The sequence below is a fragment of the Pantherophis guttatus genome, chromosome 2, assembly GCF_059756535.1.
Source record: "Pantherophis guttatus breed Tessera chromosome 2, ASM5975653v1, whole genome shotgun sequence".
Taxonomy (NCBI): Eukaryota; Metazoa; Chordata; class Lepidosauria; order Squamata; family Colubridae; genus Pantherophis; species Pantherophis guttatus.
Window position 1 is genome coordinate 107,337,454 of NC_142064.1, and position 12,682 is coordinate 107,350,135.

A 12,682-nucleotide genomic window follows, 5' to 3' on the forward strand; every position below is an offset into this window, starting at 1 on the left:
TCAAATTCAGTTTTTCCCTTCTATTCTATATTATACCCCTTCCCATTGTCATCTATTTTTATATCCATCCTCACATTGGTTAATTATGTAATTATGTAATACAGTTGTCTAATGCAAATTCAACATTTTAATATAAATCAATTAGTTATATAACTATCTTTTTTGTATATTAATCAATATGAACATGAATATTCCAATTATTTCCATGCAATCCAATTTCTTACAAATCAATTAATTATATTTACCAATAATAATAAACCAAATAATTTCCCCCATATATTCCTCCAAACCACAACTTAACCATTTCTGCTTTCAACACAATATACAATTAATAGTATCTCAATTATTACAATTCCCTAGTTAAATAGAGCTTTTTTTCTTTTGTGTTTTAAAATCTTGAACTCTCCTCTTTTGCCCTAAATTTCCCATTGTTTGCAGTTTTGCACCTACCATTTTTGGTGAGGAAAAAGAAAAAGAAATCTCTCTCTGCCTCATTTTGTCACGTTGCAGCAAAGACCCTGCTTTCACTTTCGCTTTTTCAGCATAGCTAGGGGAAAAAAAATCTGCTCCAGGAACTCTTTGCAGCTAGCAACAGAACACAGCCCTGCGCAAAACAGCCGAGAGCAAATCAGCTGAGAGTGGGGAAGCCGAGCTAATCAACTTGTTCTAATTAACCTATGCGGAAGCTGTAAGGGATTGTTTTTTTCTATTTTTGCAGGCATCGGTCTACTCATTTGTCTTCTTTTAACACTGATCACCTGTAGGGCGGCCCTTTGAAGCCCCGCGGCAAGAGTTTAAACAGTTTTTTTCCCTCTAGCCATCAGCTGGGACTCAGGAGGCAGCCGGGACTCAGGAGGCAGAATGAAAAATCGGGACTTTTTTAAAATGCTGCGGGACGCGGGACAAATTGCTAAAAATCGGGACTGTCCCGCCAAAAGCGGGACATCTGGTCACCTTATTTGAGAGGCAGTAATATCAAACCTTTGCTGTGAATTGGAAGGCCATTACTCAAAACATGAAATTCTATAATTCTGAAGTAGCTTTTTCTCGAGTAGTTCACAAGTTTTTCGAATATATGCATGAATCATTCTTCAACTCTATCAGTCATTCCTCATTTACATGCAGTCTTTATGTCAGCTAACAGTTTTCATGCCCCAACTGTACTGAGCATTGCTTGAAGGCTTTCATTTTGTTGAATCATGGTGCCAAGCCACAGCAACAGGATATTTATTGTAATGATAAATTAAAGGACTGGAACCTTGAAACTCTTCAAGTTAATTAATTAATAACTTTTAAAAAGCTGACATCAACATGCGTAGTATATAGAGGTACTTTGCATATGCAAAGAATTGTAATTATTAAGTTTCTAATTGTAAGTTTAAAGCATAGAATCTGTAGTTGATCGAAAAGAATATTAAGCATGCCTTTGTTAACTTATGAGCAATGAATATTCACAATAATTAATAAGGCAAAAGATCTGGAATTTTCCCTATGTTTTTATAAATATTTCTTGGGAGTTCCAAATGTATTGCGTTATATGGGGTGTGTGTGTGTGTGTGTGTGTGTGTGTGTGTGTGTGTGTGTGTGTGTGAATCTTCAGTGCTCACTTAAAACTGTTTAAAGACTGAGCATAAGTAATACATATATTTTTCCTCAGTATGGATTTGTGGAAATAAGCAGACTACCCAAATATCTTGTTTTAATATACAATCCTTGAAGTTTGATCCATAGATTTTTCTTTCCTTGAATCAGTCTTTAAAAAGTTAAGACATTAGCTTGTCAACTCTTAAAGTTCATTAGGATGAAATTAGTTTTCTTGCACTCACTAACCTCCCTGGAGGAGTCGTTTGATTTCTTCATCATCCAGTAAATGACCATCACCTTCAATGAGTTTAGTCACCTTGGTAACCTCTGACAGGACATATATTTATGGCATGAAAGTGTTTTATAGGACAATATGGGAAAATATAACTACAGTAAATGCAAAAAAAATATTTTATAATTATTTCATTTATTATAAATAATCAGTATTTGGCTAATTTTGCAGTAAAATTGAAACAATTTGAATAGCGATACTGAATGCTGAAAATCTTTGTTATAAATCTTATGTTATAAAGATTTCCATTGACAGCATTCAATACAGTAAGTGATGTTGAGATTGCTTTTTTTATTTTTAATCATTATTTATTTGTACATACTGAGTTAGGCAGGCTTTGAATTGAATTTAGAATTCAGGCGCTGTTTGTTGAATTTTCATAAATATAGCCATTTCAGACAATGAACAGGCTTCAATGCAATCCATAAATCTTCTCAGATTAATCTCAGACTAACCTACTAACCTTCCTCTAGCAATTTCTTAAGAGTCTCTTCATTATCTGTTCCTCCACCAGCAGTGATTCGAGTATATTTCAGTTCAGGGCCTGAAAAAGATTCAGCAATTTTTACTTGGAATTTCTATACTCTTAATGTTATATTGTGATCATCAGGCTCTTCCTTAATGTTATATGATTATAAAATTATATTATATGCAGAGGTGGGTTTCAGCAGGTTCTGACCAGTTCTGGAGAACCGGTAGCGGAAATTTTAAGTAGTTTGGAGAACTGGTAGTAAAAATTCTGACTGGCCCCACCCCATCTATTTTCTGCCTCCCAAGGCCCAGCTGATCAGGAGGGAATGAGGATTTTGCAGTATCCTTCCCCTGGAATGGGGTGGGAATGGAGATTTTACAGTATTCTTTCCCTGCCATGCCTACCAAGCCATGCCCACCAATCATGCCACACCCACCAAGCCACACCTACAGAACCGGTAGTAAAAATTTTTAAAACCCACCACTGATTACCATGTGTTTGGTAGCTAGCAGGTCATATGCAGAATAAAAACACTAAGATTTCAAAAGATGGATGAACACTTGTGATAATTAAGTAAACGAATTGCCGAAAGATGTCCACATAGAATTCATTATTGCATTATTTATAAAAGATTAAACTTCTATTGACTTCACTGAGATTTAAATGTACTATAAACATGCATACAGTAAAATAAAAATCAGTAAGTGGAGCACATACAACTAAAGGAAACTTTGAGCACAAATTACATCTTTTGTATAGAGGGCGGAGGATATATCTAGGATATTTTAGTTGGATTTTTTAGTTTTACTTCTTGTGCCTTTTCTTAATAAGCTATGTCATTACAGAGACTATTTTTGTTGCCAAAACTAAACCTAAACATCTCAGAATCAGAACATACAAGAAAATTTAAAATAGTACATATTATTCCCCACAGATTTGAAATTTGAATTTTTAAGACTGAAGCTACTTTAAATGAATTTTACCTTGAATAATTCTTTCTTCAGTCACCTCTTTTTCAGTCACTTCCACAGGATGCCCATCAATTATTTTTGTGTATTTTTTAATTTTAGGCTCTATAAGAAAACATTTTTAAATGGTTAATGGCAAGATCAATGCAATTTACTGGACTACTTTTGGATTTTTAGACAGTGGGAAAAGTGTTAGAAATAGTTAATTCAAATGTTTTCATTAGATTATAGAGATACCTCGAAAAAAAATAAGAGCATGCCAGTTTTGCCAAGACTATATATTTTCAAACTAAAAATTGCTATTTTTTAAAAAAAAAATCTGAATAAAAATATTTAGCTATTTTAAAATATATATTGAATTTTTTTGCTTGTTGGCTTACAGTTTTATTGAGAGCTTTGAATAACAAAAATATCATGTTTTTTGATTATTCTGCAGTTGAAAACATTGATTATATCACTAAGAAATTACTAGAATTGGCAAATTGTTATTGCTACATTGCATCTTAGGTCTACAGTTCAATATTTTTAGCATGCAGAGTGAAAAATGATTTCTTTTATTTGCATTAATAAAAAAGAAATGAAAATTAAAACGTTTAATTTCCTGATGCAATATATATAATTAAAACATGCTAAAAGCAAATCTATATCTGCAAGACTCAGTCTTCCGACTTGTATCTAAACTTTGGAATTGGTATTTGGAACTCTTTTCCAAATCCTTCTAGTTAGTACTGCCCAGACCACGAAATATATTCACCTCCATGAATCACTTTAGTTATTGTCTCTCCTTCCCTGACCAGCTTAAATTCTGGCTCCCCTTCAATCACTTTGGTGAACTTTGTAATGGATGGCACTGCAAAGCATTGTTAAAACATCATGAAATGTGTTATGAAAGTGACACATGAAAATTTTATGTAAGTTTCAAAATATCTCAGAGAAAAATACTCTTGAAAACATAATATCTAGAAATCAACTGCAAAGCCAGTTCTAAAGCTTCTGAATTTGGCAGAGCATATTCAGAACAATATAGTCATACCATAATCAGAGTGTAGCATTAAACTGATTTAAATGCTTTGACTGAGGTTTCAAGTTGGGTGGCCAGATTTAAAATATGAAAAATTGTTGACATACTGTATACTTTAACCTATATTGATATTTATTTATTTTGATATAATGCATATTATAGAAGCAAAAATATCATACATGTTTGCATACATGGACAGCAGATTCAGAAATTTGCAGCTCTTTGACATAACTATAACAAATCATAATTCCCATTTGCCATTTTGATCTTTAAAATTATTTGTTTGTCATTTTTTAAAAGCCATCTCAAATGTTCAAGCAACTTTTTAAACAATAAACATACAGAAAATAATAATGAACAACAACAACAAAATACTATATAATTATTATTTTAGAGAAGGAAGTTGCCCCCATTTTGGTTTGTGTTGCTTTTTGGGTAAGCATGGCTCAGATGATGGAGTGATATCACCACTAAGCACACTATCTCTTCTGTCTCCAATTTCAAATTAAATATAGGAATTCTGCTGAAAAATATAGATTGATCCTTCCTACGTTGTTTTTCTGTAGTTCCAAGTAAATTTATAGATTTTGTAAAGGTTTTCATTAAAACATAATTGATTATAGGAACAAACTGTTGCTGAAAGTTATTCCAGTATTACATGCTATTTCCAAGAGAGATACTTGGAGAGATTGCTCTTTGTTCTCTTTCACACAGTTTACCTTCAATCTCCTTTCGAATTGTGGAACCACCAACTACCGTTGTAATCTTTTTAATATCTGTGGGAAGAAATAATTAGTTCACTTATGATTTTTGCCTCTTAAACACACACAGTAATTTAATCTAATTAATTCTGCTAGGATTTTATCTTCCTTTATTCATGGTAGTTGTAAAATCTATTGAATCTTTCCATACAAATATGTTTAAAATACATGGCATATTGAAAACATACATAATATAAGAAGAAAAAAATATGGTATCAGAGTTTTGTTTGAAATGTCCATTATGCCCTTTCTCAGCTTAAACTCTAGGAAAAAAATAAATTATTTCTTTTCCACATGTGATCAGAATGTGGCAAACACATTTCCACATTTGATTTGAGATTTGCACCCTCTCTGATAGATGTTCTCCGTAACTTAGCTTTGACAACTTTTATCAGTCTCCAGCCTTCCCTTTTTAGGAAAAGTGGATGAGAAGATGACAATGGCTCAATTCAGAGTCCTAGAAGAAATGGATTATCTGTATTTCTGCCAGTCAAGATTTAGACGCAGCCATATATCTTCATCAGGACATTAATGAGGAAGCATGCATCTCTTTGACCTATCAGGTGACTGGCAATCATGGCATCTTGTAAATTGTCTAGAAGAGCTGGAAGTTGGAGCTCTGTTCTTCTGTTCCTTTGAATAAAGAATTCTAGTCTGCAATATTTTTATTTATTAATTAATTATTAAGAAAATTTATATGGCCAGCTAATTCACTCATAGTGATTTAATTGTGGGTTATAAGGGAGTACTATAAGGCATGGTTTCTCCAATGCAGATCACCATAAGACCCAATGCTCTTCCCCATGTTATTTAGTATCTATATGAAGCCAATGAAATAATTCTGGCAGATTAGGATGGAATGTCATCAATATATAGATAATATCCAATTATGCATTGCTACTTCAGGCCTGTTTATTGTAGAAGTTAAGGCATCAGGCTAGAAACCAGGAAACCATGAGATATAGTCCCACTTTAGGCATGAACCCATAAAAAGATTCAATGAGTATATGGAAACTATTAAGTCTAGATGGGTTGGGGGAAAAAACTACACTGAATCCCTCAAAGACCAAGTGGTTTTGGTTTTTTTGTTGTTGTTTTTTTTGTCAATAAACTGCCAGGAACTTCAGAAACTCAAGATAGATTGCACTTCCTATGAAGAAATTGGTTCATGATTAAGGAATCTTCCTGGATTCACATTAATTGCTTAAAGCAGCATGTTTAGACAATGGCTGGGTCCTGAGTCATCTTTGGCTGCTGTGCCCATTACAATTAATATATATTTAGATATTTGGGGAAATAATTATATACAATCCAAGCAGTTGTTGAAACCCAACATCTGACAGCAATAAATATATTTTAATGTCTGAACCTTGTGAAAACAAATCAAATATTTACCAACTGAAAGTATACACTGAATTAAGCCATATTGTTGCACAGATTTAACAAGCTTGAGTAATTATGTTAAGAGGTTATCCAAAATAATAAGCTTATTTTTAGTGCCTACAATGATCCACATTAAATATTATTCTTCTGATGAAAGGGTAGTTAAGTCATCAATAAATCTTGAATTGAATTGAACTGAATAATTTATTTGGCCAAATATGATTAGACACTTAAAGATTCTGTCTCTGGTGCAGAAGCTCTGAGTGTACATGCAAAGCTACAGAATAATGATAATCTGAATAATAATAGCATGTGGCAGTTCACTTACTGATGGGACAATTCCATCATAGCCGTGTAATACCACTACAAAAGTCATTAGATTGGTTATTAGTAGGCTTTCAGGTCCAATACAAATTCTCCCAAGTCCCACCTTTCCTAGGTTGAATCTGCCATTCTAATAATAACAGAACAAGAATATCTGCTTAGAGTCTCCCCTTTGTTTGAGATGAGATATGCCTTCTCTGTTGTGGTTTCTATATTTTGGATCTCTTTGCTTCAGAAGGTTCACACCAGTGATGGGTTGCCCCCGATTCAGACCGGTTCACAAGAACCGGTAGTAAAACCAGCAGGAGGCCCCGCCCACCACCCTGGATATTATCATTGGCAATCTGCGCATGTGCACAAGGCGAGCATGTGTGCGTGATCCCGTTGCAAACCGGTAGTAAAGGTAAGTAGAACCCACCTCTGGTTCACACAGCTCTCTCCCTTCTGGCATTTCATAAAATTATTAAAACAACACTATTCTATCATACTTTTAAGATGGGTTAAATGTTTTTAGCCACCATCTGAGGTATTTCAGTTAATTATATGTCTTTCTTTTCATTTTGTATTTTTACTTTGTTCTATGCTGCCCAGAGTCTATGGTTTGGAGAAAGTTATAAAAACTGTTGAATAAATAAAATCTTTGTATATAAAGCAGAGGACTGTTGTTGACTCATCAGCAGTGGTATTCTAAGCAATGATTTAAAAAAACCTCCAATATTAATCATATCCTGGGGTAAAGTCAGATTACTAGGCTGGCAACCAACGATATCTTGGCTGCATAAAGGAATAATTACTACTATTTTCTGTGCTTATTTCAGCTGTATTAGTATTCCAAGTGTGGTCTTACCAGTGCAGTATAAACTGGTACTAGCACTTCATGTGTTCTTGATACTACCCCTCTGTTTCCAGCTGACTAACTGATCAAGGTTAAGAGCCTCATAACAAAGTCTGCAAACAAATAATCTGTTTTATTAAGGTATTATGGATTCAACTCAAATTATCTAAAGATCTACAGTAGTTTTGAAAGAACTCCTTGGGAGCTAAAAGCATTCCAATGAGACACAACTAGCATTGTATATTATAAAACAAGCTCTATTTCATCCCATGATAACCTGGATAGGAGTGTAAGATGCACTTGTGAATCTTCACTGGCTTCATCGTAATTCATTTGAGTTTTGTCTTCAGATTATCACAAATCTATTATTTATTGGTTAATCTTTAGTGAGATTCACAGCCTTTGAGGCTGGTTAATAGCTCAGCAGCTCGAGTCCTAACCAAGGACCTAGGAACTGTTAAGGTATTGTCGAGGATGTAAGCTGTTCTGAGTAAGGTGGTTTTTTGTAGAGTTAAAATGTTCAAGTCCGGCAAATTTAGAATTTCTAAATAGCGGGGTAGCCCTTTGGGTATTGCTCCAAGGGCTCCAATTACAATTGGGACAACACACGATTTCTTTTTCCACAGTCGCTCAACTTCAATTTGCAAGTCCCGGTACTTTGTGATTTTTTCTTGCTGCTTATCTTCAATCCGTGCATCACCAGGTATTGCAATGTCAATGAACCATACTTTTTTCTTTTCAACTATTGTTATGTCAGGTGTGTTGTTGTTGTTGTTGTTGTTGTTGTTGTTGTTGTTGTTATTATTATTATTATTATTATTTAGTTCAAAACTAAAGGAATTAGGGCCACATCATCCCTCCTTAGCCCTTCTTTTTCTACACAGTTAGAAATAAAGTCAGGATAGTTTGTAGCAAATACAAGATCACTGTGATGTTGCATATACAGCATAGCATGACTAAAACTGCCTAAACATTCAAAATTCACACATCTTCAAGCTGCCAAGGCTGAGAAACATTGCCCTTATCTAAACTGCTAAATGATTTTCCATGCCTGTAATTATTTACAATTGAATATTTTAGCTTTTAAACTACTTACTGTAAAATGTTAGTGGAATTTCTTTAAATGTGCTACCATGGATAAACTGTGGGGGGAAAAAATTAAGGTTCAATCAAATCACGTGTATTTATAAGAAACAAGAAAATGAAAACTGCTGAGTTACAGTGCATTAAGTGGGCCAATTCTATTACACAAAAAGCTTAATGAAAATCTGAAAATAAACAAAGTAAAAAAATCATGAAGAGAATGGCTTCTGGAAGTTTTTCAAAGTCCTTAATAGTAGCTCTATTCTGGATCATATACTCAGAGACTTAAGGAATGGTGTAATCAACAATATTCTGAGCTACTGAATGATTTTCTCTACTATAGGGATGCATAACTCCCAGCTAGTCCATTTCTGAACCCTATTTTTCTTTTAATAGCTTTCAATAAGGGTGGGTGGGCCGTGGGTTGGTTGGTTGGGTAGACAGACACTGGACTACTGAAATCTAGGAGAAAAAAAATCAACTCAGTGGCCAAGTGGCTGTAGAATGACATAGAATGAAGAAGCAGTTGTGTCCTTCTGCATACAAACTCTGTCACAACAGCTTTCTTCTTTTATATAGCATTTTGATCTCCCAAGAGACTTATATTTTTGTGTAAGAAAAGAACAAAACTAATAGTCCAATATCCTGGCTGAGTTGTTACTGGCAAGTTTTCCTTCTCGTTGCAATCCACAAGGAAGAAGCAGAAATAATTCTGAATATAAAGAAGAGAAAGGGGCTCTTTTTTGACAGGGAATTATTTAAAATACTATGTCAACACATACACGCCAATCAGTAGTCCTGAGTAAATATATTTGTATTAACGATAAGATTTATGAGGGTGGAGGTTCATTCTCCGAGCTTGTGGGTTAGTTTCTGAATGTTTTGTTACCAGGCTAGGTAGCTTGGTAACAAAACATTCAGAAACTAACCCACAAGCTTGGAGAACGAACCTCCACCCTCATCCTATACCTGAGCTACCAATATTCACCACCATCAATGAGATTTATCTCTAAGTAAATATGTCTAAGATTAGAGTAATCATAGGTTGGGAAGTAAATGTCAATTATATTCATTTTATTGTGAAATATAAATAATATAGATTTACAGAATCATCTTTTAAGAGAAAAACTCCTTAAAACTGGTGCTTTTTCACAGCAAAGAAGAAAAAATGCTTTTAAATAGTATGAAAGAGGAGGTTGGGGGGGGATGTTTCTTTTTATTTATTAATTTTCTTTCTTTTGACAGGACTATCACTGTCCCAGGAAATTTCTGATCCTATGGAAAAAAAACCTTATCATAACTAACTGTCCATTGGAGCATTAAAAGGACATGGATAAAATGGAATGGAATTCTCTGTATCCTAACCATACCCCCCACTTTTCTAGAAAGTTCTTTTTCCTAGGTGATGTTGAGTAGGAATGGAAAAGAATCCAGGATGTCCATCAATCATTGCTCTAAAATTGCTTGGTATTAAATCTCCAAGGGCAACTGTAGCTTCCAACTGCATTACAGGGTAAAATAAAGCTTAGCTATGTGAGAAGCATAGTTTATGTTGACATTTTTCAATGACAGGAAAAATGCTCATTAATGATGAAGAGTGATTATCTATGTCAGACTTGAATTCATGGCCATTAAATTGTTTGCAAAATAATGTTTTGTGACAGAAAAACTATAGACATATTCCCTGGATGGTAATTGATCTCCACATCTTATTTAAGACCGAATTCCTCTTAACTATTAGTACATATGGTCTAAATGTTGCTAAAATATTCTAAAATATTTTGCCTCTTGGTGAGATGGGTGGCATATAAATTTAATAATCATAATAAATAAAAGAAAGCGGTAATATGGTAGGTAAGTAGAGGTAATAAATATAGTCTGCATTCCTTCTACCTCAAAGCACAACCAAATAATCATACCTTGATCTGAATGTACTTAATCAGTTTTCTGAGAATTGCAAGGAGCTGATCATTTCCAACTGGCATATCTAAAACAAAATATATTTATTAAGTTAAATAAGGCATTTAAAAAAGTAGACCACAACCTACTTCTTGATAAGCTAAAAAATGTGGAATAGACAACATCACCGCCAGATGAATTTATAGCTGGCTGAGAAACCATACACAACGAATAGTCCTTAATGGTACTACATCCATCAAGAGAAGTAAGCAGTGGGGTACCACAAGGCTCTATCTTATGCCAAATACTCTTCAATATCTTCATAAATGACTTAGATGAGGAAATAGAAGGGGAACTCATCAAATTTGCAGGTGACAGTGAACTGTCAGGAATAGTGACAGTGAACTGAGCTTGTGAAGACAAGCTCAGGATCCAAAAAGATCTTGACAAAGTTGAACAATGGGCTCTATCCAACAAAATGAAATTTAATGTGGGGAAAAGCAAAGTTTTACACCTGAGCAGGAAAAATCAAAAGTATAAGTACAGATTAGGCAAGACCTGGCTCAAAAACAGTAACTGTGCGAGGGACCTTGGAGTCCTAGAGGATGATCATTTGAATATGAGCCAGCAGTGTACAGCAGCAGTCAGAAAAGCCAATACAATCCTGGGTTGTATAAACAGAGGCATAGAATCAAGATCATGTGAAGTGTTAGTACCGTTTTAGTAAGACCACATCCAGAATATTGCAAACAATTTTGGTCACCATACTACAAAAGAGATGTTGAAACTTTGGAAAAAGTTCAGAGAAGAGCAACTAAGATGATCAAAGGCCTGGAGACTAAAACATATGAAGAACGGCTGCAGGATTTGGATTTGGCTAGTCTAAAGAAAAGAAGAATTAGAGGTGACATGATAGCAGTATTCCAGTATTTGAGGGGTTGCAACAAAGAAGTAGGGTTGCCAGGTCTGCTTCCAAAAAATAGTGGGCAAGCGGGGGGGAGGGGGGGGTTAAGTAGTAAAAAAAATTTAAAAAATTTACAATTATATATTTTCTTACAAACATTTTAACACATATTAAAATAATAACTTCAAAACTTTACTTAAAATTCAAAACATCAAATATATTATAATAATATGTAAAATATTAAATTACATTTTACTTTGCTGTCGTGTGTATTTTTTATTTGACTGCACAGCTTTGATAAATTCTTTGTGTTTAAGGAATAATTCTTTAATTTCAGTATAACGTTGAGAAATATTAAAAAATATACAAAGTTCACTTCGAACTGATGGTACAAGCAGTCGGTTACGTTCGTCAGTCCACAAATTTCCCATGACGCTGAAAATTCGTTCAACGTTTGCATTTGATACCGGAATTGATGCACAATACTGGAACAGTTTCAGTAAACTCGGAGCTGGCTCTTTCTTGAAAAAGTACGTCCACTTATCAAGGGATGAATCGCCCTGCAGATGAACATAAACTTCTTCTAAGGCAGAAATTTCATCGAAGAGAGTGTTGGGTGGAAGTTCTTCTCGCCATGGTGATAATAACCAGATGTTCGTCATTTCTTCTAAAATTGGAGGATTATTGCGATCAGTTAGATTGAAACAACTTAGCGTCTCATATACTGAATCGGTGAAATTATACCACTTTTCTAGGTACGCAATGGCTCTTTGATACACGTTGATGGCTTCTTTCTTGAACTTTTGCACGGCATTCTCAGGCAAATATTTTTTACGTAAGGCAAATAAAACTTTCATTCCAAAAAACTGCTCATCGTATTTTTTTTGGCAAAGAATCACGCAGGTTACACATGATAATGTGAAGATCACATGCAAGAATTTTCTTGCTTTCCAGCTTCAGTAGGGTGTCTTGCATTATTGACATGAAGAAGTGCATGAAATATAAATACAATTCTGAAATTGTTGGTTCATCGTCTTTTGCGAGTTCATTTTCCTGATCCAAAATAAGGTTCCAGATAACCTTATGGCACTCATCAGATCCAAGAGAAATAAAATACGATTTTAGAGGTATCCAGTTTAAAAGAAGTCTTTTGACC

At 34.3% G+C, this 12,682-nt stretch overlaps 1 protein-coding gene across 4 annotated transcripts in view; it reads right to left on the reverse strand.

Annotated features, from left to right (window-relative positions):
• The window catches only part of POSTN (periostin), an 82,141-nt gene that overhangs the window by 7,671 nt on the left and 61,788 nt on the right, over positions 1-12,682 (reverse strand). For 2 of the 4 annotated variants that reach the window (XM_034411201.3, XM_034411203.3), the window contains exons 15-21: positions 10,643-10,710; positions 8,737-8,782; positions 5,057-5,113; positions 4,071-4,166; positions 3,332-3,421; positions 2,340-2,420; positions 1,831-1,911 (exon numbers count right to left, since the gene is read on the reverse strand). In XM_034411201.3, the coding sequence (XP_034267092.1) occupies positions 1,831-1,911; positions 2,340-2,420; positions 3,332-3,421; positions 4,071-4,166; positions 5,057-5,113; positions 8,737-8,782; positions 10,643-10,710 (519 nt within the window). The remainder of the gene's footprint in view (positions 1-1,830; positions 1,912-2,339; positions 2,421-3,331; positions 3,422-4,070; positions 4,167-5,056; positions 5,114-8,736; positions 8,783-10,642; positions 10,711-12,682) is intronic. The other 2 variants (XM_087888417.1, XM_087888416.1) reach the window with 1 other exon arrangement.